At 37.9% G+C, this 27,165-nt stretch overlaps 1 protein-coding gene across 4 annotated transcripts; it reads left to right on the forward strand.

The window, feature by feature from the left end:
• Positions 1-82: 82 nt before the first annotated feature.
• Positions 83-26,899, forward strand: LOC127871752 (uncharacterized). Of its 4 annotated transcripts, none has more exons than XM_052414916.1 (12): positions 83-199; positions 2,281-2,478; positions 9,756-9,903; positions 11,578-11,655; positions 12,346-12,442; positions 12,827-12,893; positions 18,100-18,214; positions 23,035-23,126; positions 23,385-23,570; positions 24,230-24,319; positions 25,147-25,284; positions 26,731-26,899. In XM_052414916.1, exons 1-12 carry the CDS (start codon positions 158-160, stop codon positions 26,815-26,817), a joined length of 1,338 nt encoding a protein of 445 aa, XP_052270876.1. In that variant the 5' UTR covers positions 83-157; the 3' UTR covers positions 26,818-26,899. The 4 variants fall into 4 exon arrangements, with proteins under 4 accessions (XP_052270876.1, XP_052270877.1, XP_052270878.1 ...); XM_052414917.1 differs by having other exon boundaries at positions 12,346-12,436; XM_052414918.1 differs by having other exon boundaries at positions 11,578-11,618; positions 12,348-12,442.
• The last annotated feature ends 266 nt before the right edge of the window (positions 26,900-27,165 follow it).

The following is a 27,165-nucleotide window of genomic DNA, read 5'->3' on the forward strand; positions in this document are numbered from 1 at the left end:
TAAAATAATATATTTATGTTTTAAAACTTTATTTTTATGTGTATTACTCCAAATAATTGATGTGAGCGGTACAGTGCAAACCCGATGATCTCCCTTTTATTGAAAAGCATTACTCAAGGGACTTAACTGTAGTAAACTACAATCACAACCAATTTTAATGGCAATGGCGAGTAGCATCTGGACAAACAAAAGGCGAAACGTAATGCACGTTGTTGATGTTTCTTTATTTAGCAACACATTTTTTTAAATAACTTTGTTCATAACCAGCTAAGGTTTTGGTTTTAGTTAGAGACTTAGTTGTTAAAAAATATTGAGTCACAGCAGTAATGGCATAGTATTTCGGATGTCGTGTTTATCACGTTTTCGGATTTATGCTCATTGAGCTTACTTCTGGCTTCCATAACTTTAAGGTTGCCGGATTATCGTTGAATGTTCAAGGTATAACAGGTCTAACCAGTATATTAACATAGCTTAAACCATGTTTAAACCAACAACTTATTCTACTTCCACATCCCATTCTGCAGAACGCTCTATCGCCAACAATCATTCTTCCCGAGAACCATCAGGGAATGGAACAACCCTCCACCAGATATACTGTCAGCTGGCTCAGTTGAGGTCTTCAGATCTCAATTAGCCAAACACTTTATCTAACTTCCCCTCCGCTTTTATCTCACACTGTATATACTTCACTTTTTTTACTCTCACTTTCTCTTTTCTTTATCTCTAACGCGCACCATGGCAATAATCTTCAATCAGTTGAAGGTGACCATTACTTGGAAGAAGAAGAAGATGTTGTTCAGATTAAAAAAGTCCCAGAAAAGTTACAAACAAGTAATTATATCGTTAAAGTACCTCTTCTCGAACCTCACCTCTTTTCGAACCCTTCATTAGTTTACATTTTATGCGCATGTGCGCACTACATCACCGTTTTTTTAAGTATTAGTAATTTATTATGTCGACTCGCATGCAGCTGCAAATCGACAAAAATGCGTCAAAAACAGGTAGAATAAGTTGATTAATCATACAACACGTAAAAATCATTGTATTTCTTAATGCTTTTTACATATGTAAGGATTTTCCTTAAAAAAACTATAAAAACATGGTCTCATTTTTGTTCTCAACTTTGCTTGAAAATTTACACATTTCAGCTGCTGCAGTAAGTCACGTGACCATGGTCAAAACATGTGACTAATTTATTTTTAATGTTGTACACTGAATGGTTCCAAAGCAGGTACTCATTGTTTTGGCGGTATTGATAGTTTTACATGATATGGATGTGCTGGAAACTTGCAAAAATATGTTATCAAAAGAGGATTTACATAGCAATTACAGTTGCCTGCCATGAAGAAACAAGTTATTTATCAAATATAGTATTTGTAAATATGTTTCACTTTTTTCAACATAATATTTCAGTATAACTGACGTGTCAAAAATTAAGAGGTTCGAAAGATGGTTCGTCCATGACATGGAATTTATGGTGTGTTTGGATAAGAACATTTTAACTTGACTTGCCTAAATCTACTTTCTCAGACAAACAGGGGACCACTGATTTCTATCTCTGAGTACTCCAGCTAGGATTTTAAAAGGGCAGGATGCACTTAGTCAAAATGGCTCTAAATAATGCTTGTGAGATTAAACCCTTTTCTTTAAATTTGTAAGGCCATGAGAACCAGTATTCTGAATTTTTTCTTGCTTTGTCTGTGTGCCTATATACATCTGAGGAAACTATGTTAATTACAAGTTGTTTCATTTAAAACAATTTTTGTATATTTAATATTCAGAGTGAAACACTGTTTATTTATTGAAACTTAAAAAAGCTATACATGTATATTTATGTGATCAGGTAATAAAAAGCATGGCAAAGGTCTTAGGGGACACAGTGGCTCCTAGGGACAGCAGGATGCTGTGGCTTTCAATTTAGGCTTAGCTGGATAATCGGGCAGGTAGTGTAAGGGGGTGAGAACCAGCTGACCAGTAACCATACATTGTAGGGCCAATTAAGCTAGTGTTCTGTCAGTAGCGGTTTGGAACTTTTCAACTAATGCACTTTTACTTCGAAGTTTACTTAAGTAAAATTTAATAAGGGGAAAAAAGATCAATGATTATTTCATGATAGCATTTTATATAATGTGTCTAATCAACAGAAAATAATGTGTTTTTATGCAAACATTTTATCCCAATTTTTATGTATGCATATATTGCTGATATATTTCTGCTCGAGCAATCTAGGTATTTGTAAATAGTTATAGTTATGCTCTTATAGTCCAAAAAACATTTCAGCATGATCACCGCTACACGAAGAGTCCCAAAAATTATCAAACAAATAAGACACTACGCTCCAGTTTTCACACTGAGCACAACTACATCAGACCTGCACAGCCTTGCATTGATAACTATGGAAGCAATGTGAACAACGAACAGAACACTGCAACAACATCCTTACCTCAGCATCCAGTGGACAAGATTAGCGATGAGTTGGTATGATGGTATTATTAAATATTGTTGACATATGTTTAGATAAATGTGTACATTTTTTTTTTTTAATTTTGCTTTTGTATTGATGATTATAAAAAAAGAAATAAAAGACGCTTTTAACAGTTTTCAAAGTTCCGCATAAGCTTCTGATTTAGGCCACTTTATATGTGACAATATGTTAAAATGTATAATATCAGGTATATCTATTTGACAAATTTTGATAATAAAAATAGGATTTTCCATTAAATGGAACAATTAAGAAAAGATTTTCAGTGTCTATTCTAGAACGCGCTGTTTTTCCAAAGATTGAAGAACATTTCCAGCATATGTGCGTGAAAAGTAGTGCGCTGAATATTCATAAGTATTTTTTGAAGATCAATGCAATATCAAATTGACTGAAAATTTTGAGAACCGATTTACAATCGTTTGTCACGCAACGTAAAAGTGAGGCAAGTGGGGCGTCGTTATGTTGGAAAGTCAATATTGTCCAATGAGAGCACACGCTTTCAATGAGCGACAGCATGCATAGGCAGTCAATACCTACAGTAAAAGCATGCAGGCGACATGTGACGTAATTGCCATAAGTTCGTGGTTTTGTAGCAGTTTGTTGGTTTTGTTATACCTACCATGCTAATCGGACTCTATGGTTTACACCTCTACGATAAAATCGTGGCCAGTTACTTAGAAAATTGATGATGGCAAGCAGGAGTTATGCTTGTGGAAATTGAGCATTTCATGCATAATATTGTCAAAACATTAATTCGACCCTTAAAACGTTTTAAGCAATTATCATTGAATTGACTACACAAAACTGTAAACGTTTTGTTTAATTCTCGTAAGAGCATTATTAAATTTGTAATCCGAAACACACGTCCGAATGTTAATGTTTACGCAACATTAACAAATTCTTGCTTCAAATAAACAATGCTCGTGTATTTCATGTTGATCCATTGTCTCGATAAAAAGTGTGCAAAAATCATTCTGCATGCAAAACATCACGACAACCCCATGGAAAGCATAGAAATGTATAGAATAATGTTTAACAATTTTATGGCGCTTAGCCCTGGATATCATGAAAGGCATGCAAATCAGAAAATGCTTAATTTTTATTATTTAAATGATACTGAACTACCATGTGATAACTGATTTTTGTGTTTTAATCAAGTTAGAGCAATACTATTTATTTAATGGCAGTTACTATAGTATTTCACTGACCTGACAGTGTGTAATAATGATTAAGGTAAAACAATTAAACATTAAAAGTAAAATGTATACAAATGGTATTTGGTACTGGATTTAAACTAATTAATACATTTGTCCAAGTGCTGAATTTAGATGAGTCAGTTTTGCTTAAGCAAATATTGGTTTTAGAACGACATGGGGGACCGGCAAGGTGTTATACATTAAAAAAATGTGTTCAAAATGTAGCCATAAAGTTTACTGATATCAAAACCAAATCATAGACTTACGCCAAGTTCTCATCTTGCACAGTTTTCTAAAGACTGAAAGATCCAGAATGTTGTAATCAGAGCTCCAGTTAAGACCCTTATTTGAGTATTTATGCATTACAAATTATAAAAAGCATTAACAATAAGCCAAGTGCTCAACAGGTATCATTTTTAATAGCAGTATGTATTTATAATTGATTAAGCAGTGTTGCTGGATTAATCAAGTATCCTGTGTAGCTAGTAGTGTAAGTTAGCCTAAAGATCTAGATTTCTCATTAAAAGGTGTCAACTGCACCTTCAAATATTCAAACAAGAAAACATAACATCATTCCGGCTGAAAATTGTCTAAAAATCATTGAAATGTTGGAAAATAAAGTAGTTTATTAATAACCAAGTTGGGTCAGAAATCTTATTTACATGAGGATATGCACAGAAATGAAAGTTCAAAGTATATTAGCAAATGATTCTGGTTCTTAGTCAGATGTACCGGTAATGTTAAACGATGTTCTTTCACAGGAATAGTATATATGCCAACGATGCAATCTGTACATTTGTTCTTTCAAATGTGGTGAGTTAATATATGCCAACAATGCAATCTGTACATTTGTTCTTTCAAATGTGGTGAGTTAATATGAGCCTAAGATGAACCTAAATGGTTATAATTTACTGCATCTCGTTATTTGTGCATATAAATCACACCAAATACTGAAAATGTATTCAAATGAAAATACCATTCAAAGTTCTCAAATACCCTTATGAGTGGGGGAACAGTACATAATTTGACCAAAGTATCAGGGGGTATACTACCTTTAAGGCTGAGCCTTACCTTGAACTCTTTTTTAGCTCATCTATTTTTTGAAAAAAAATTATGAGCTATTGTCATCACGTCGGCGTCTGCGTCGGAGTCGGCGTCCGGTTAAGTTTTGCGTTTAGGTCCACTTTTCTCATAAAGTATCAATGCTATTGCATTCAAACTTGGTACACTTACTTACCATCATGAGGGGACTGGGCAGGCAAAGTAAGATAACTCTGGCGTGCATTTTGACAGAATGATGTGCCCTTTTTATACTTCGAAAATTGAAAATTTTGGCGAAGTTTTGTGTTTAGGTCCACTTTATTCCTTAAGTATCAAAGCTATTGCTTTCATACTTGCAACACTTACTAACTATCATAAGGGGACTGTGCAGGCAAAGTAATGTAACTCTGACTGGCATTTTGACAGAATTATGTGCCCTTTTTATACTTAGAAAATTGAAAATTTGGTTAAGTTTTGTGTTTAGGTCCACTTTATTCCTAAAGTATCAAAGCTATTGCTTTCATAATTGCTACACTTACTAACTATCATAAGGGGACTGTGCAGGCAAAGTTATGTTACTCTGACTGGCATTTTGACGGAATTATGGGCCCTTTATACTTAGAAAATTGAAAATTTAGTAAAGTATTGTGTTTTGGTCCACTTTACCCCTAAAGTATCATAGATATTGCTTTCATACTTGGAACACCCGCAAACTATCATAAGGGGACAGTAAAGGACAACTTGCATAACTCTGGTTTTCATTTTTACGGAATTATGGCCCTTTTTTGACTTATTAACTTATAATATATGGTTAAATTTTGTGTTAAGATCCACTTTACTTCTAAAGTATCAAGGCTATTGCTTTCAAACTTCAATACTTTCATGCTATCATGAGGGTACTGTACCTGGCAAGTTGCATTTTACCTTGACCTTTGAATGACCTTGACTCTCAAGGTCAAATTATTAAACATGGTTAAAAAACACAAATATTTATTTTTATGTCCCCCACTATAGTAGTGGGGGACATATTGTTTTTGCCCTGTCTGTTGGTCTGTTGGTTGGTATGCGCCAACTTTAACATTTGCAATAACTTTTGCAATATTGAAGATAGGAACTTGATATTTGGCATGCAAATGTATCTCATGGAGCTGCACATTTTGAGAGGTGAAAGGTCAAGGTCATCCTTCAAGGTCAAAGGTCAAATATATGGGTCAAAATCGCTCATTTAATGTACACTTTTGCAGTATTTCAATATTCAAGATAGCAACTTGATATTTGGCATGCATGTGTATCTCATGGAGCTGCACACTTTGAGTGGTGAAAGGTCACGGTCAAGGTCATCCTTCAAGGTCAGATGTCAAATATATGTGGCCAAAATCGCTCATTTTATGAGTACTTTTGCAATATTGAAGATAGCAACTTGATATTTGGCACGCATGTGTATCTCATGGAGCTGCACATTTTGAGTGGTGAAAGGTCAAGGTCATCCTTCAAGGTCAGAGGTCAAATATATGTGGCCCAAATCGCTAATTTTATGAATACTTTTGCAATATTGAAGATAGCAACTTGATATTTGGCATGCATGTGTATCTTATGGAGCTGCACATTTTTAGTGGGGAAAGGTCAAGGTCATCCTTCAAGGTCAAATATATGGGTCAAAATTGCTCATGTAATGTCACTTCTGCAATATTGAAGATAGCAATTTTATATTTGAAATGCATGTGTATCTCATGGAGCTGCACATTTTGAGTGGTGAAAGGTCAAGGTCATCCCACAAGGTCAAACATCATATAGGGGGACATTGTGTTTCACAAACACATCTTGTTATTATTTTATTTTTGAAATACCGTCCAACCATCCCACCCAAGACACCCCCCCCCAAAAAATAAATATTAATGTAACAAATGACCACACACCCACACTATACACCCCTCTCCACTCCACCCCTCCCTCCTTTGTGACTGAAATTGAGATAGGTCCCTTCACCTTTAAAAAGAAATATAGATGAGCGGTCTGCACCTGCAAGGCGGTGCTCTTGTTTTGTACCTTAGATATGAGCCTCGTTCTTCAAGAACTGGCATGTGCTTAAAGGGCTAATCAGGTACAAGGGTTTCTGCTTTAATTGTATGTTTTTCTAAGCAAAAATGCAGTTAAGGCGGATAGATTCGTTGCCGATTACCTTGTGCGGACTGCACAGGCTAATATGGGACTATAATTTTCCCAACATGCATTAAACCCTGCCAGGCTCTTATATTTTCACCTCAAGAGTTGTGAACATTTTCTTGTTTTAATTGATCTGACTACATATGAATATGAAAACCTGTAAAAAAGAATGTATCTAATACAGTGTGGATGAGTGACATCATGAAACTACTATTTTCTCTTGCAGACATGTTAAACGTTCCGACGATAAGCACCATCATACTATAATTTCTGAAAGGACTATCATGAAACTAATACATGTACACAATGTATTTCTGTTACAGATCATCATGGAGTTATTGTGCCCCCCTTTGAAGAAAAGGGGACATATTGTTTTGCTGAATGTTGGTCGGTCTGTCGATAAGACTGGTTCGTTTCAATCAATAACTTTTGAACGGATCGACCCATTGGCTTGATACTTCCCATGTGTATTGGCCTTTGTTAGTCGATGACCCCTATACATGTAGAAATTGGGGTCAGTATGTCAAAGGTCAATTTCACTGTCACACTAAAAGGGAAAATTGTTTCTGATCAACTTGTGAATGGGGGAACCGTCTGGCTTGATACTTCCCATGTGCATTGGTGTTGGACATTAAATGACCCCTATTGAAATTGGGGTCACTAGGTCAAAGGTCACTGTCGCAATAAGTGTGAAAATTGTTTCTGACCAATAACTCTTCAAAGAATTGATCAATTAGCTTGAAACTTCACATGTGCATTGGCTTTAGACAGTAGATGATTCCTAATGAAATTGGAGTCACTAGTTCAAAGGTCAAGGTCACTGTGACATTAAATGTTAAATTGGTTTCCGTTTGATATGTCATCAAAGGATTGAGTGATAGGCATCATACTTTGTTGTAGATGCATTAAGTTAATTGCATAATTGACCTAAATTTTAATAGGGATTATCTACTGTTCAAGGTTAATTTAACCTTGAACAGTAGATAATCCCTATTAAAATTTAGGTCAATTATGCAGGGTTGGCATATTGACCGGTCAATTGAGTATTGACCGGGCCGGCGGTCAATACCCGGTTAAAACCGGTCAATACTGGTCATTACTGGTCATTATTGGTCAATACTGGTCGATTGAAAATTGTAGCATTTAAACATGACAAAGGAAGAATTTAAGCTATTCTATATTAAATCAATCATTATTCTGTAATTGATAAACGTTTTTTGAGTTATCTATTGTAAAAAAAAAGCTTCAAAGCTGTAAAAATTACTTCTTATTATTTATGAAAACGGTCTCAAATACAAAAGAACTAGGGCAATATCTTTATCTCAGTGTGTCACATCTGTTACTGAATTATTATAACTATTGTAGTTACCATAGTATTTCACTGATCTATTGATATATCGATTTGATAAGCTGATGGACAAACAGAACTCTTGTGGTTTCTAGGGTCATAAATGATCTGGCCCCTAAGCCTTAATTGGTAATAAAATGCATGCAATGGTATGTCTCTGATAGTGACAATGAAGCAAATCTGCCCTTAGGCTATTTCATTTCACTCAAACAAAATGAGATAACTTGCTATTTATGTTATTAATTTAATAGTTACTTCTTACTTGTCTCCTTTCTATATTAAGAGGGTTTTTTATTTTAAAGTTCAATTGGTCTTCAAGTTCTTGATTTTGGCAACAAATAATGTTTACCAATTGTGGGTCTACTCTAGACTCTTCTTTTCAATTATTTCTTTCTTTTAATAATTATTTCTTTTTAAGTTTTTTTATATCAATGGTAAAATAAAATATTGTTTCACTATTTTGTTAAAGAAATCCAGGCAAGAATACATGACAAGTAAGGGTTGTGTCAAAGGTGCGATGTAAGGCCCTATTATCAATATTGGGTGCCCTAACTTGAATAGCTTTGAAGACTGTAAAAGACTGTGAAGACAGTGGGGCATCATGGGAACAACTTATACACAGTTATTGAAAGGTTCTTGTTGAATCAATCACAAAATTTTCTGAGCATTCATAATTCGTTAGAATTTTAAAAAAAATCAATCGACCAGCAAAATCCAATTGACCAACTTGACTCATTTGCAAAATTTTTAGAAATTGGCCTACAAATTGCATGAACAGGTATAAAATAGTGGGTTTTAATAGCTTAAGACATTATTGGCAACATGTCTGTTTAATTTATATTATCAATATTGTTTAATTAAGCATGGAATATTAATCAAAATTGGGGGTAAAGTTCAATCGACCAGTATTGACCAGTAATGACCACTTTGGGAGTATTGACCAGGGCGGTTTTAACCGGTAAAAACCGCCGGTTAAAACCGGGGGCGGTCGATTGGTGCCAACCCTGCAATTATGTAATTATCTACTAAATGGGCGACATCGATTTTCCAAAAAGAAAATCGATGATCCCTGACTTTTTCATCCAACAGGGATTAATTGATTTTGTTTGATCAATCGTGACATAACTAGTTATTATACTATAATATTCTTAACCCATTTACTATAACAATGATTGAACAGAAGTGCATAATTCTGTGTCAACTCAAAACTTATTTAAGTGGCTTATTCACACTAATATGTCTTATGGTCAGTTTTGTTGCAACAAAATCCTGTTACAAGGCCCTGTTTGGAGTGGAGTGGGGGAGGGACATCTGTCTCCAACTGCGGAGCTCTTGTTATTATAATGTAACATGTATGCAGATGTAATAATTTGCACACAGCCCTCAGTAATGTAGTGCTATTGATAGCACTGCAAGAACAGCTGATTTTCATTCCAACTCCTTCTGAACAGGGAACAATTTATTATCCAAGATTTTGCCATACTGATCTATTTTGTGATGTGTCTTCATTGCTTTTGATTTTAAGCTCAAGTCTCGATGGTCCCTGGCAGAAAAGAAAGCCTTGCATGAGTATATCAGCACTCGACCAATAAAGCCCTGTGAGACCGATACTAAATACTGGAAGAGTTGTGCAAATTTCCTCAATAAAAAATTCCCATTTCGGATTCGCACAGGTACTTAATCATTTTTATTTTACTATAGATGTTCACAAAAATATTTAATATATTTTTTCCTGTTTAAAAGTTTTAGTCATGTCTTAATATTTGTTACAATCAATTTATAAAGACATGTACAAGCATATACTTATTTTACCATATGTCTTATGCTTTAACTGTGTAATAACTATCAAAATAAATGCACAAAACTTAATTTGTATATAAATTCTTCTTCCTTTTTAGCATATTTTACTTTGCTTAAATCCTTTTTATGCCCCCGGTAGGGTGGCATATAGCAGTTGAACTGTCTGTCAGTATGTGTGTGTGTGTTTGTGTATGTCAGTCTGTCCGTCCGTCCGGAAAAAAACTTTGACGTTGGCCATAACTTTTGCATTATTGCAGATAGAAACTTGATATTTGGTATGCATGTGTATCTCATGAAGCTGCACATTTGGAGTGGTAGAAGTTCAAGGTCAAGGTCATCCTTCAAGGTCAAAAATAAATAAATTTCAAAGCAGTGTTCTCATGAAGCTGCCCATTTTGAGTGGTGGAAGTTCAAGGTCAAGGTCATCCTTCAAGGTCAAAGTTATAAAAAAAAATCAAAGCGGCACAATAGGGGGCATTGTGTTTCTGACGAACACATCTCTTGTTAATACTTATTTATGTATAAACACGAGCGATTTTTAACAAAAAGGTTTTCAGATTAACAACTACACTTTAACTATGATTACAGTGTTCAAATAGCATAAAACTGTATTATGTAAGATTTGCTAGTTGCTTTTTGTAATGGACATTATAAACATAAATGTGACATTATGTAAAGAGTTCATTTTTACAACACAATCAATTATAATTTTAAATCCAATATGCAAATTACACAAACAAAATTAAACACAATTTGCATAAGTTGGTTTCTAGGTAAAAGACGCTTTTTATGCCCCCAGATCGAAAGATGGGGGGTATATTGTTTTTGGCCTGTCTGTCTGTCATTCATTGTGTGTGTCCCAAAACTTTAACCTTGGTTAAAGTTTTGCGATAAGTTTTGCAATATTGAAGATAGCAACTTGATATTTGGCATGCATGTGTATCTCATATGTATCTGCACATTTTGAGTGGTGAAAGGTCAAGGTTATCCTTAAAAATCAAAGGTCTAAAAAAAAAAAATCCAAGGAAAGTAATAAGCTTTAAAAGGGAGATAATTACTAAACCTGCCAAATGATATATTGAAATTTTATTTCAAAGCGACGCAATAGCGGGCATTGTGTTTCTGACAAACACATCTCTTGTTTTGAAATGCAATTATCAATTACACAATAATGAGAGTTGCAAGGTTGACAACAGTTAATTTTTGTATAAATGAAATATTGCATTACATATAAATTAATTACAATTGCAAAAATATTAAGTTAAATATGAACACTAGATCCTTTGCATTTGATTGTTCATTAGGATGATGAATGCTTTTAGAAAACGTCTACATGCTTCAATTTTGTATTCAAACTTTTTTTGGAAAAAAGCTCTTGTAAATGTATTGATCTTATGGAAATATGCGACTTGATACCAAAATCTGGTAATAATTCTTTGAAAAAATTGTAAGGTATTTATTAAATGCCAATTCCTTCAGATCTTTTCAAATATTATAAAAATTACCAAATGAATTAGTCACAAATATTGATTAATTTATCTTTATAGGTAAATCATGCAAAAATGCAGCAAAGAGACTTGGAAGTCATTCAGCACCAAATGCTGTATCTACCAGTATTAGCGTTCCTTCCACCGAACATAAAATGGCTTTACACGTGGATGCGGAACAATCAGCACCAAATGCTGTATCTACCAGTATTAGCGTTCCTTCCACCGAACATAAAATGGCTTTACACGTGGATGCGGAACAATCAGCACCAAATGCTGTATCTACCAGTATTAGCGTTCCTTCCACCGAACGTAAAATGGCTTTACACGTGGATGCGGAACAATCAGCACCAAATGCTGTATCTACCAGTATTAGCGTTCCTTCCACCGAACGTAAAATGGCTTTACACGTGGATGCGGAACAATCAGCACCAAATGCTGTATCTACCAGTATTAGCGTTCCTTCCACCGAACGTAAAATGGCTTTACACGTGGATGCGGAACAATCAGCACCAAATGCTGTATCTACCAGTATTAGCGTTCCTTCCACCGAACATAAAATGGCTTTACACGTGGATGCGGAACAATCAGCACCAAATGCTGTATCTACCAGTATTAGCGTTCCTTCCACCGAACGTAAAATGGCTTTACACGTGGATGCGGAACAATCAGCACCAAATGCTGTATCTACCAGTATTAGCGTTCCTTCCACCGAACATAAAATGGCTTTACACGTGGATGCGGAACAATCAGCACCAAATGCTGTATCTACCAGTATTAGCGTTCCTTCCACCGAACGTAAAATGGCTTTACACGTGGATGCGGAACAATCAGCACCAAATGCTGTATCTACCAGTATTAGCGTTCCTTCCACCGAACATAAAATGGCTTTACACGTGGATGCGGAACAAATGTCAATGTCAGTGTTAGTGAAAAATTGATGGAAATATTTTGTTTTTACATAAAAATGTCAAATGATTGCTAGTTACGGTACGCAAAAATAGTAAGTTGCATGTATTACATGTATAATTATATTAAATAAATTGCACATTTACAGGTATTTATGATACTATCATGTGTCTTTTAAAATATTGACAATATTTTACCTTTCTTAAGGCCCTCACTTGTTCTTTACTACAATTGCATGAAAACTTACTGTACCATGAGTACCGATAAATGAATAAATTATAAGACATGCTTTGTCTTTGGAATGCATCAACTGGATAAAAACTTTATGAACAGACATTTATATTTATAACCATATTTAGTATGCATGCAACCTGGTGCCAGTATCTCTTTTCAATTACAGGTCGGGGAGTTCACAGGATTTTCAGTTAAAAGCCCAAAACTTCATAGAACCCACAAATGCGTGTAAGGTAAGAAAAATATTGACATGTACATGTATTAACATGCAATTCTTAGAAAGAAGATCTTTCCAGTATAAAATTAACTTTTAATATTGAAAGATTCCTAGGGAAAACTGTAAACAATATAATGTTTATAAAAACAGTGTTTATTTTTTTTCCAAGAAGACAACCAATACTTGATGTGTTAAAACAATTTTATTTATTTTTTTAAATGTTTGCTTAAAGTCATCTATTGGCAAAACAAAATATTTGAGCCCAGTTCTGGGAAAACGCAGCTTTATGTATGTATGTAAAGTGTCTTCCCAGTGGGCCAGTGCAGTCTGTGTCAGCTTTATGTATGTGTGTAAAGTGTCTTCCCAGTGGGCCAGTGCAGTCTGTGTCAATTTTATGTATGTATGTAAAGTGTCTTCCCAGTGGGCCAGTGCAGTCTGTGTCAGCTTTATGTATGTGTGTGGAGTGTCTTCCCAGTGGGCCAGTGCAGTCTGTGTCAGCTTTATGTATGTATGTAAAGTGTCTTCCCAGTGGGCCAGTGCAGTCTGTGTCAGCTTTATGTATGTGTGTAAAGTGTCTTCCCAGTGGGCCAGTGCAGTCTGTGTCAGCTTTATGTATGTGTGTAAAGTGTCTTCCCAGTGGGCCAGTGCAGTCTGTGTCAATTTTATGTATGTATGTAAAGTGTCTTCCCAGTGGGCCAGTGCAGTCTGTGTCAGCTTTATGTATGTGTGTGGAGTGTCTTCCCAGTGGGCCAGTGCAGTCTGTGTCAGCTTTATGTATGTGTGTAAAGTGTCTTCCCAGTGGGCCAGTGCAGTCTGTGTCAGCTTTATGTATGTGTGTAAAGTGTCTTCCCAGTGGGCCAGTGCAGTCTGTGTCAGCTTTATGTATGTGTGTAAAGTGTCTTCCCAGTGGGCCAGTGCAGTCTGTGTCAGCTTTATGTATGTATGTAAAGTGTCTTCCCAGTGGGCCAGTGCAGTCTGTGTCAATTTTATGTATGTATGTAAAGTGTCTTCCCAGTGGGCCAGTGCAGTCTGTGTCAATTTTATGTATGTGTGTAAAGTGTCTTCCCAGTGGGCCAGTGCAGTCTGTGTCAGCTTTATGTATGTGTGTAAAGTGTCTTCCCAGTGGGCCAGTGCAGTCTGTGTCAGCTTTATGTATGTGTGTAAAGTGTCTTCCCAGTGGGCCAGTGCAGTCTGTGTCAGCTTTATGTATGTGTGTAAAGTGTCTTCCCAGTGGGCCAGTGCAGTCTGTGTCAGCTTTATGTATGTATGTAAAGTGTCTTCCCAGTGGGCCAGTGCAGTCTGTGTCAGCTTTATGTATGTGTGTAAAGTGTCTTCCCAGTGGGCCAGTGCAGTCTGTGTCAGCTTTATGTATGTGTGTAAAGTGTCTTCCCAGTGGGCCAGTGCAGTCTGTGTCAGCTTTATGTATGTGTGTGGAGTGTCTTCCCAGTGGGCCAGTGCAGTCTGTGTCAGCTTTATGTATGTATGTAAAGTGTCTTCCCAGTGGGCCAGTGCAGTCTGTGTCAGCTTTATGTATGTGTGTAAAGTGTCTTCCCAGTGGGCCAGTGCAGTCTGTGTCAGCTTTATGTATGTGTGTAAAGTGTCTTCCCAGTGGGCCAGTGCAGTCTGTGTCAGCTTTATGTATGTGTGTGGAGTGTCTTCCCAGTGGGCCAGTGCAGTCTGTGTCAGCTTTATGTATGTATGTAAAGTGTCTTCCCAGTGGGCCAGTGCAGTCTGTGTCAGCTTTATGTATGTGTGTAAAGTGTCTTCCCAGATAAGCCAGTGCAGTCTGTGTCAGCTTTATGTATGTGTGTAAAGTGTCTTCCCAGTGGGCCAGTGCAGTCTGTGTCAGCTTTATGTATGTATGTAAAGTGTCTTCCCAGTGGGCCAGTGCAGTCTGTGTCAATTTTATGTATGTGTGTAAAGTGTCTTCCCAGTGGGCCAGTGCAGTCTGTGTCAGCTTTATGTATGTGTGTAAAGTGTCTTCCCAGTGGGCCAGTGCAGTCTGTGTCAGCTTTATGTATGTGTGTAAAGTGTCTTCCCAGTGGGCCAGTGCAGTCTGTGTCAGCTTTATGTATGTATGTAAAGTGTCTTCCCAGTGGGCCAGTGCAGTCTGTGTCAGCTTTATGTATGTGTGTAAAGTGTCTTCCCAGTGGGCCAGTGCAGTCTGTGTCAGCTTTATGTATGTGTGTAAAGTGTCTTCCCAGTGGGCCAGTGCAGTCTGTGTCAGCTTTATGTATGTGTGTGGAGTGTCTTCCCAGTGGGCCAGTGCAGTCTGTGTCAGCTTTATGTATGTATGTAAAGTGTCTTCCCAGTGGGCCAGTGCAGTCTGTGTCAGCTTTATGTATGTGTGTAAAGTGTCTTCCCAGTGGGCCAGTGCAGTCTGTGTCAATTTTATGTATGTGTGTAAAGTGTCTTCCCAGTGGGCCAGTGCAGTCTGTGTCAGCTTTATGTATGTATGTAAAGTGTCTTCCCAGTGGGCCAGTGCAGTCTGTGTCAGCTTTATGTATGTGTGTAAAGTGTCTTCCCAGTGGGCCAGTGCAGTCTGTGTCAGCTTTATGTATGTGTGTAAAGTGTCTTCCCAGTGGGCCAGTGCAGTCTGTGTCAGCTTTATGTATGTGTGTAAAGTGTCTTCCCAGTGGGCCAGTGCAGTCTGTGTCAGCTTTATGTATGTATGTAAAGTGTCTTCCCAGTGGGCCAGTGCAGTCTGTGTCAGCTTTATGTATGTGTGTGGAGTGTCTTCCCAGTGGGCCAGTGCAGTCTGTGTCAGCTTTATGTATGTGTGTAAAGTGTCTTCCCAGTGGGCCAGTGCAGTCTGTGTCAGCTTTATGTATGTATGTAAAGTGTCTTCCCAGTGGGCCAGTGCAGTCTGTGTCAGCTTTATGTATGTGTGTAAAGTGTCTTCCCAGTGGGCCAGTGCAGTCTGTGTCAGCTTTATGTATGTGTGTAAAGTGTCTTCCCAGTGGGCCAGTGCAGTCTGTGTCAGCTTTATGTATGTGTGTAAAGTGTCTTCCCAGTGGGCCAGTGCAGTCTGTGTCAGCTTTATGTATGTGTGTGGAGTGTCTTCCCAGTGGGCCAGTGCAGTCTGTGTCAGCTTTATGTATGTGTGTAAAGTGTCTTCCCAGTGGGCCAGTGCAGTCTGTGTCAGCTTTATGTATGTGTGTGGAGTGTCTTCCCAGTGGGCCAGTGCAGTCTGTGTCAGCTTTATGTATGTGTGTAAAGTGTCTTCCCAGTGGGCCAGTGCAGTCTGTGTCAGCTTTATGTATGTGTGTGGAGTGTCTTCCCAGTGGGCCAGTGCAGTCTGTGTCAGCTTTATGTATGTGTGTAAAGTGTCTTCCCAGTGGGCCAGTGCAGTCTGTGTCAGCTTTATGTATGTGTGTAAAGTGTCTTCCCAGTGGGCCAGTGCAGTCTGTGTCAGCTTTATGTATGTATGTAAAGTGTCTTCCCAGTGGGCCAGTGCAGTCTGTGTCAGCTTTATGTATGTGTGTGGAGTGTCTTCCCAGTGGGCCAGTGCAGTCTGTGTCAGCTTTATGTATGTATGTAAAGTGTCTTCCCAGTGGGCCAGTGCAGTCTGTGTCAACTTTATGTATGTATGTAAAGTGTCTTCCCAGTGGGCCAGTGCAGTCTGTGTCAGCTTTATGTATGTATGTAAAGTGTCTTCCCAGTGGGCCAGTGCAGTCTGTGTCAACTTTATGTATGTGTGTGAAGTGTCTTCCCAGTGGGCCAGTGCAGTCTGTGTCAGCTTTATGTATGTGTGTAAAGTGTCTTCCCAGTGGGCCAGTGCAGTCTGTGTCAGCTTTATGTATGTGTGTGGAGTGTCTTCCCAGTGGGCCAGTGCAGTCTGTGTCAGCTTTATGTATGTGTGTGAAGTGTCTTCCCAGTGGGCCAGTGCAGTCTGTGTCAGCTTTATGTATGTGTGTAAAGTGTCTTCCCAGTGGGCCAGTGCAGTCTGTGTCAGCTTTATGTATGTGTGTGGAGTGTCTTCCCAGTGGGCCAGTGCAGTCTGTGTCAGCTTTATGTATGTGTGTAAAGTGTCTTCCCAGTGGGCCAGTGCAGTCTGTGTCAGCTTTATGTATGTGTGTGGAGTGTCTTCCCAGTGGGCCAGTGCAGTCTGTGTCAGCTTTATGTATGTGTGTGAAGTGTCTTCCCAGTGGGCCAGTGCAGTCTGTGTCAGCTTTATGTATGTGTGTAAAGTGTCTTCCCAGTGGGCCAGTGCAGTCTGTGTCAGCTTTATATATGTGTGTAAAGTGTCTTCCCAGTGGGCCAGTGCAGTCTGTGTCAGCTTTATGTATGTGTGTAAAGTGTCTTCCCAGTGGGCCAGTGCAGTCTGTGTCAGCTTTATGTATGTGTGTAAAGTGTCTTCCCAGTGGGCCAGTGCAGTCTGTGTCAGCTTTATGTATGTGTGTAAAGTGTCTTCCCAGTGGGCCAGTGCAGTCTGTGTCAGCTTTATGTATGTGTGTGAAGTGTCTTCCCAGTGGGCCAGTGCAGTCTGTGTCAGCTTTATGTATGTGTGTAAAGTGTCTTCCCAGTGGGCCAGTGCAGTCTGTGTCAGCTTTATGTATGTGTGTAAAGTGTCTTCCCAGTGGGCCAGTGCAGTCTGTGTCAGCTTTATGTATGTGTGTAAAGTGTCTTCCCAGTGGGCCAGTGCAGTCTGTGTCAGCTTTATGTATGTGTGTAAAGTGTCTTCCCAGTGGGCCAGTGCAGTCTGTGTCAGCTTTATGTATGTGTGTGAAGTGTCTTCCCAGTGGGCCAGTGCAGTCTGTGTCAGCTTTATGTATGTATGTAAAGTGTCTTCCCAGTGGGCCAGTGCAGTCTGTGTCAGCTTTATGTATGTGTGTGGAGTGTCTTCCCAGTGGGCCAGTGCAGTCTGTGTCAGCTTTATGTATGTGTGTAAAGTGTCTTCCCAGATAAGCCAGTGCAGTCTGTGTCAGGGACGTCACCACTTTAATAGAATTTTTCATTTAAAGGAAGTCTCTTCTAAACTAAAATCTAGTCTAGGCACAAAGTGTCTTCCCAGATTAGCCTGTGCAGTCTTCATTGGGCACGACACCACTAATAGAATTTTTCATTTAAAGGAAGTCTCTTCTAAACTCAAATCTAGTCTAGGCAGAAAGTGTTGTCCCTGATTAGCCTGTGCAGACTGTACAGAATAATCTGGGATTACACTACGCACATGCATTAAGCACTGTTTTCCCAGAACGAAGCTCATTTGCATACTTCTACAGGGAAATGCATGCACTAGTCCACAGCAAGTGAACATGGAGGTCCAACAACGCCTAGGTCTGGCTCTTGATCACACTTGGGCAAAACGGTTGTGTACAGAAGTGATCAAACATTATGGTAATTGTATTTTATATGCAGTCATTAATGGTGGTATTCTCTTTCTTGGTTTGTATTCATCAAATAATTTATTGTGTTGTTTTTTATTCTCAGTCATGTAAAAATGTAGTCAAAGCAATATTTGGTCATTTGAACGCAGAAGTTGAACATAAAAAGTAATAATGTCAAAATTGTATTCTAAATTTTGGTATTTTATGTAAGTCAAAAAGGAAAAGCAACTTGTCTCCCAATTTCAGTGAAATCGGCTGTATTGTCATTTAAAAGGGCAAAAGCTCCTTTCTCAAAATGATGCAAAAAAAAACACTGCAAAATTGTCGCTATTTTAGTGACCTGTTTAACCCATTTATGCCTTGCGTCTAGAAACAAGGCCTTGGCAAACAGCGTAGAACCAGATGAGACACCGCATGATGCGGCATCTCATCAGGGTCTAAGCTGTTTGCTTAAAAGCATTTCTATAAGAAATATTCTTAATATAGAAATAAATATACTAGACATCCCTACTTTTGGACATAAATTGATCCAATTTAGAAGGATGTGAGAGTCCATTAGGCATAAATGGGTTAACATCTGATTTACAGAGTCTACAGATTTAGCTAACACAAACTACCAACATCTCTTTCAAATCTGTTCATTGATTATTTGTACAATGGATAGCCCACATGTTATTAAAAACTTGCGGATTATATAGCATTCTTTTCATTGTCATCTCTGCCAATCCATTTTAAATAATACTGAAATTTACACAAGCGGCTGGGGTTACAGCGATTACCGGTATATTCAAAACAAGTAAACATATTGATTACACATTTGTTCGCTGGCAACTGTTCAGAAACCGTAATATTTCAAATGCTAATTATTTGTTCGTGCAATACAATACAATAGTTGTATTTATCATTTAATTTGTGAAAATATACAGAGTACAACATTAATATAAATGACCCTATATGACGTCGGTTGCGTTGGTAGGTAATGTTGATGTATCAGGGTTTGGTGTGTACTGAGAGATGTACTTTTGATGTGTACTGAATTTTTTACATGCTATGCGATGTTTAATTAATTGATGGAATAAGTTTGGGAATTGGTGCTATTTCTGGACGGAGGAGTTAGAAATCCTTTATTCTAGTGGTGCCAATAAAGTGGGTGTAATATATGTTGTTGTTCATATACAATTAGTGTAGCGTCATTTGTTTCCAAGACATTGTGTATAAAGTTCCAATTTTATTTCTTGTTAAAATGTCACGCTTTTATTATGGATACACACACCGCAAAATGATGTATTTAAAAAACAACAACGTCACAATGGTTAATGACGTCATTACAGTTATAACGTCGTTACGTTAGACCTATCGACACATACAATTAACAGCGTTGGATGGGGGTGGACCAAGACGGTCTGATCAAATGGATTTCATTGTATTTTGCGGAAAATTCAGCTAGGAAGTCATAGTACGATTTCATAATGTAAGTGGTGTTGTTATATGAGCCGCATCATGCGAAAATATGTATTATGTCATATACGGCCAGCATATATAGCTCGCTTCCGTCATACACATGGAATTTTGTTAGTAGCAAACAGAAGCTCGTGACCATGAGGAGCTATGCAGGCCGCATATGGCATTAGACCCATTTTCGCATGATTCGGCTCATATGTATCGTGTTTTTGCGGACAACATACTTGGGAACGATAACGTGGCTAACGTACGATATTTACAATGTGAACTGTAACCTTGCAAACGCCTTAAAATTATATAACAGTGGACTGAAAATGCTTGCAAAGATGCATTCAATTGTGTTAAGCATTTGTCTCACACACACATTTTAATCTATAATTAATAAGTTTGTTAAGCGTCTGTTGTTATGCCATTTAATATTTTAATGTATTTGTTAGTCGCAATGGAATAGTGGAAATGGTGTCGACTAGCGATCGGGAGGTCCCCGGTTCGATCACTATTGTGGGAGCGTTCTTTAGATCTCCCCCATATAGACACCAAGTACTGGTTGTAGTTCCAGGAAACGGACTCGATAGCGTTTCAAATAATGCTTAGGCTTTCTATGCATTCGAGCTAAAATAAATAGGTTTGAACTAATGTACTGGTAAACTAATTTCTTGAGTAAAAATGAGCGAACTTGTGTTAAAGGCGTTAACAAAACAGTTGTTTGTTTCGTCTTACCCGGCAGACTCTAATTATGGGCGCTGTAATTAAAATCATTATTCAAGCGGGAAATGGCTCGAGTATTGAGTTGTAGTAAAAGCAGAAGTTGATAAGAAAAATGTTTTTGAGATGGTAATGGAAAAAACAACTTTTTGGCGTAAATTTCCTAAATATGTATGTGTCGAATCTCCGAGGATCTATGAAATGCATTTATTTTTAAATGCATATTAAGTTCAGTGATAGTGGATAACAGTGGTTTTCTCCTTTACCGTAAATATTGCGTATAAACACGACATTGTTCGGCGCACAATAAAAACTCTCAAAATAAAATTTGTTTTACTCGTCATTTTTACTAGCTGGTTAATATACACATACGTGCATTGTGTTAGATTATGAACAATACAACAAAACAAACAGTGGGTAACTGTTAAACAATATATGACCCTTATTCAGTATTTTGAACTAAATTTGTCGCGATTTTTGTGCAATTTAAACCTAAGGCTAGTGTTCCATCTATCCGCATCCGTATCCGCAAAATCATAATACGGACGCTATATTCCATTAACGTATCTTTCTTTTTTGGGAAAAAAATATGGTTCCGGGTAATTTTTCACGAATTCGATTAGTTTTTCAGTTGATTTTTGAGATGACAGCTTCCCTCATCGTGCTTAATGCCGTCCGTATCTTGTCCGCATCCGCATTAGAATGCTCACTTGAGCGTTCTTTTGCGGACGCCTATTGCGCGTGCGGATATGCGGATGCGGATCCGGATGAATGGAATAAGCGCAGTGCATTTCTACTTGTTCTTTTTTTTTGCGGATGCGGATACGGACAGATGGAATACTAGCCTTAAGGGATACGAACAGATGGAATACTAAGGCTAGTATTCCATCTGTCCGTATCCCTTAAGGCTAGTATTCTATCTGTCCGTATCCGCATCCGCAAAAAATAGAACAAGTAGAAATGCACTGCGCTTATTCCATGCATCCGCATATCCGCACGCGCAATAGGCGTCCGCAAAAGAACGCTCACGTGAGCATTCTAATGCGGATGCGGACAAGATACGGACGGCATTTAGCACGATGAGGGGGCTGTTATCTAAAAAATCAACTGAAAAACTAATCGAATTCGTGAAAAAATACCCGGAATTATACAACCAACGCAGTTCTGCATATCGGGACTCTGATTTCAATTCAAATGTTTGGAAAAGCATAGCCAAGGCACTATAAGAATATGTTTCAGGTATTTGCCATTTGTATTCTTTTACAGACAGAATGATGATTTGTACCTTATATCTACTTAAATTCGCGCCTGTCCTTGTCCTTTAAACTAATCATCTCAATTATAATGTTCAGTTTTATCCGTATAATAAAAGAAGGATACGTTCGACGTCTGCGGATAAATGGAATATAGCGTCCGTATTATGATTTTGCGGATACGGATGCGGATAGATGGAATGCTAGCCTTTACTCGGGTGCCGTATCAGCGAATGTTTTGTTTCTCACGGAGAGTGCACCAAATTATTTGCTTTTGTTTATTTCATGCAGTATTATTCTTGTATCATGCAGTATTATTCCATTAACTATAATGTCACTGAGTTCTGATGAAATTTCGAAACGTATGCGCCATTAACGAGATTGCGCACTTACAAATAATGTTTCCACACGTATCTTGATTGAAACCGTATTTGACTGCGTTCATAACGTGGGTAAACTCGTTTAGAGTTGAAATTTGATCGTGTCACCGTCAGACTTCGGCGTGTTTGTAATTTACGAACTATATTTTTTCTTTGTAAGAAAATATGGCAAAACATGACAGATGGAAGTTGTCGGTCACTAGCAATGGAAGGAGCGATTAGGTCGCTACTGTCGGCTTTAGACGATCGTCTTCAATGGCCAACGAAATGGCTGAATTCAGGAAGCTGTCTTTGTTTGAAAACTCAATTAAAATTTATGGTAAATAAGCGTATTTAATAGCTTTCCACGAATTTCTATCATGCGGATATGTCGTTTCATGCGGAAGACTCACGTTTTTGGCTAAAAAATCAAGGCAATGTAGAGGTCAACGTTCAAATAATGCGCGATACATTTGTGTTCACACTTTTACATCCAGTATTAACAGACAGGTTTGAAGAAACTCAAATCAAGGGTTTAGCATTTGGATATGACATGTCGCATGTAAAACATGTGTCCCGGGTTCGATGTACACAGTCGCACTTATTTTTAAATAATTACAGCATGATATTCTCCGGTACGAGCTCAAATGTTGCCGGAAGTCATCGAGCTTTTGTTGTTGTTGTAATTGGTGTAAAATGAAAATTCTGTCGTTTCAAAGCTAGTAATAAAATAATCTGACACTAAATGAAACGCATTACTACGAATTTCGTTATTAAGCTCGACAAACTCATGATTGCTACAAGAGTTATTGAACTCGTGTTATTAAATGTGAAATAATATAACAACGAGTGTCATATCCCATATACATTGAGTTTTCGACGAGAATAAGCGGCGTTATATTGACCCTCAAACGAGAAGCTAGATTTCACCTTTCCTTGCTTTTATTTGTCAGTCGTAATGGTTATGCCGTTCGTATATTCCATCGTTCTTTCTTTTTCACGTGCATATCAACATAGTTTAGCATCCCATGTTTTGAATTTCTACATATCAGACGAAGATCAAGTGAGCGAAATGAACGCCAGTCTGCCGTCCGTAATGGAGGAGCTAGCAGCGCTCATGAAATCGAACGAAAAAGGCAGCAAGGTGAGTTGACGGGTTAAAGTGCCAAGTTTGTATACATGAATTATGCATGAGGCCGTAATTTATATTTATTGATTAGTAAGTCTTGCTCACTACAGCGGTTATCTTATTCTGACGGTCACAGCGGCGTTAAAACGTTTTCAATCATGATCATGCCATGTTTTGACGAAGTGTTGCTTTATATACGTCACGCAAAAATCAATAGCCAATCAAAGCAAATGAAACGCTGATTTTTGTGAAATATCGTATTTTATATTCCAGATTCCAAAGCCAGGGAAAAAGAAAATACGAAAAAGAAGAATCAGCCTCAAAGGAAAGCACCCGGAAGTCGAGGAAGGTGAGCCAGAAGAGTTCATATATAGCTGGCCCAAGTGTTCGTGTGGCGTGAAGCACCCTCCCATACCCAGTTTTCAGCCGCCCGACGGCGTCCGGTGCATGTTCTACTGGGTGAGTTACAGGATACGCGCTGATGTTTGTCCGTAAGGTTTCCGATTTATCTTCTTTTATCGGCCAATTAAGAGTCCGGAAGCTATGATGAAGCAATGGTCAGTAAACAACGATTTGAAATTCCGATGACATGAGTAGTCAAGGTAAAGCAGGTCAACGAAACCCATGAAAATATGTTTAACGAAAATCAAGACGGACTGGTAGTAAAACACATTTTTTTAAACACATAGCCGTCATACAGTCAACTTATTTAAATATAGGATATTCCGACATGTTAATTTTACACGAGTGCAATTAAATTGTGTTTATATTGTACAAATGTATTAAATGCTAAATTTTCATAGACGATGTAAATCGAATATCGTGCGAATTCTTGCTCCACTCCTGAAATGATTTCAACGTTTGCTACCATTGAATTTTCAGTACATGACAGATGCTTGTAATACTTTTCCCCTTAAATTTGTGTCATTTTTTTAATCATCTTTCGATAACAAAGACCAATTGTTCAACGCTATAAACACATGTTAAGTAATATTAAGAACACTAGTTTAGTATATATCCTTAAAACATGGAATTTCGCAACATCTATTTACTTCAATCGCAATCACAACATTTGATTGGCGTTCAAATCGTTATACGCAGTGCATTATTCATTTCAGCAAATCGCCGACCAGTTCCCGTTCATGACGCTACACCGGGCACTAACTACAGAGCTCAAATTTATAAATGCAGACGCCGACCAAAGCGGGGTGCGTGCTCTTTTTTGCTTGCATTCGTCTACCTGAGCCGAAAAGTATAAAATTATTTAGTGCATGATGTTTTCTTCTTAACTTTACTTTGTTTTCCAAGCCATGTCTAAATGTTTCTATTTACTACAACATGTTCAGTAACATACAAAGGATGACTGTATTACACTTTATGTAAAATATGGTACATATGTCATTAACTATTTAAAAAATAACAAGCACATTGTCGTATATATTTAAATAACATGTCTGAATCTGATTACAATTGATGGAATGCATTGTTATCGTAATAGCGTCTGCTTTCATGAAAAAAAATCTGCATGGTGAACTTTGGTGTATTTCAACTCCTTTTGAGACAATAAAACGCGCAGTTTATTGGAAAGTTGTTTATCATGACTCTTTATAAAATATGTATTCGTGTTATTTGATGTGCTCCTTTAGTAAGTTAGTAAAAAGAATTCACATACAAGGTTTTCGTTTCTAAGCCCCGGAAGATAACATCCCAATATTGCATTATTGTCCCCTACCGGTTTTACCGGAGGGGACTTGTGGTTTGCGCTCTGTCTGTCTGTCAGTCTGTCTGTCCATCACACTTTTCTGGATCCTGCGATAACTTTAAAAGTTCTTAATATTTTTTCATGAAACTTGCAACATGGATAGATGGCAATATGGACATTATGCACGTCATTTGATTTTGTTCCTACGTAAAAAATTGTGGTTGCTATGGCAACCAAAAAATAATAATCTGAAAATGGTGGAATTTCTGACAATGGTGGAGCCGGTAGGGGACCATATTGCTCGACAATAGCCTTGTTCTATACATATTTCAGCTGATAGAGATGTGTGAACTGCGAGGCCTGCTGAAGTCGACACTGGGCGAGGATGTTTCCGACCTCACGATAGAGGGCACCTTCAACGAGATCGACACAGACAAGAGCGGAACACTGGATTTCCTCGAGGTTCTCACGGTGAGTGGAGCAGCTTTGATTACCACCTGTGATTGATATGTTAGCGTTCCAAATGGTCTTTACGTGTATTTGTGTACAATTGTGGTTGCCACCATACTAGAGTAATTGTTGTTTTAAAGATTTTTATGTGCATTGGTACTGTTACTTTGATAATCACCCGGGTCATGTGTGCGTGATGACATGAGGTAATGAATGTTGGAATGTTTAGTTCAACACGTGTGTTTATAATGGAATACTTGCCTTTGTTTTAAAAGTTATTTTCCTTTCGTTTCATTTATTTAATAGATCATCAACTGCATAGTAGTATTGTGTTTCAATGATCATACGATGTTGACGAGATGTTCTTTTGAAATGATTGATTTAAATACTTTGGACCTACATTTAATTGCCAACTGGGTTATGGTTTTATGGATGTTATGACAAAAAAATCCCGTATAATATTGTTCACATCTGTGACAAAAATCCAAACAGTTGTGAATATCGCATAATTCGCATTGTTCACATAAGCGGTTCGATTCCAGGCAGGCCCGTAACTGGTGTGGTGATTGGTCATGACCCCACCACCTCTTATTCAAGTAAACTGTCATAAGTAGTGGTCCACAAGCGTAACCAGAAACAGTGCATGTAGATTAACTTACTGCCGTTAAATGAATGAAATAATGACAAAGTTGGCGAAAATATAAAACAAACAAAATACTCTTCACACATCACTTTATTTTTCTTTTCAATTTATCTTAGATGTGTAGATTTCGAAGTAAAGGGGACATACTGGGATCATTATGGGCATCTGTCCGTCTGTCTGTTCAGTTCATTATGTGTGGAAGCACACACGTTTCCTCTAGAGTTCATCAACTTTTTTCAACCTACAATTTTCAAATTTTTGTTCAATGTCGTATGAAGTTGTCCGTGCCCGAATTGTATCATTTCACTTAAAAATCAAGACAGTTGTGCCCCCTTTTCAACTCAGACATTCTATAATATCAACGGCACTTTACTCCGGCTTGTATTCTTCGTGCCTTTTGTGACGAACTCTAGTTTTAAAATAAATCAAAATGTTATGGGGATCATCACGCATTAATTGCCAGTGTCACGTTTGTGACATTACGAATCCAAATATACTCCTTTCAAGGTGTATGCAATAAAATATCTTAAAACACAACCGGTGTACCTCGCCCTGGGAAAACGGGGTTTTGTGAATTTGCGTAAAATGTGGTCCCGGATTCGCCTGTGCAGTCCGCACAGGCTAATCAGAGACGAGTTTTTTCGCCTATACTGGATTTTTGTTGAGTAGAGACTTTCATTAAACGAACAATACAGTAAAAGCAGTAAGTGCCGTCACTGATTCGCGTGTGCGGCGTGCAAATCATGCATTTAACCCGGTCTTCACAGAGCGAGGCTCAGTTGCTAATACTTCTCAAATTAAACCATTTGTGTGAATATTTACAGGTTGTGGACAGTCTGGTACAGAGGCGGGAGAACACGCTGCCATTGACCGTGAAGAACGAATACTCGAAAGTCTGTGTCATGCAGTGACTGTCAGTGGTCATGCAGGATACTATTTGTTCAATTCTTTGCAGTATTAAAAAAGTTGTAATAAAATACCTGATTTTCTTCATGATTTGTGTTACTTTACTTATTTCCTTTAAGCGTACCCGCAAGGTGCGTTTGGGATGTTCCAAGAGTGTTTTGGGACATAATAACATTGTGTAGATGTTGATCTAATTAGACACAATCTTCATTGTAAGCGTGCAATGTTTTTACGTGTATAATGGTATGCACGGCAATAAAAAGGACGCTCTTCGTAATATCGTAATACGAATAAACGAAAGAACTTTATATTTCAGAAGTTATGTCTAATTATGTGTATGAGATTTACGCTTC

The sequence above is a fragment of the Dreissena polymorpha genome, chromosome 3 (genome assembly GCF_020536995.1).
Source record: "Dreissena polymorpha isolate Duluth1 chromosome 3, UMN_Dpol_1.0, whole genome shotgun sequence".
In the NCBI taxonomy this organism is placed as follows: domain Eukaryota; kingdom Metazoa; phylum Mollusca; class Bivalvia; order Myida; family Dreissenidae; genus Dreissena; species Dreissena polymorpha.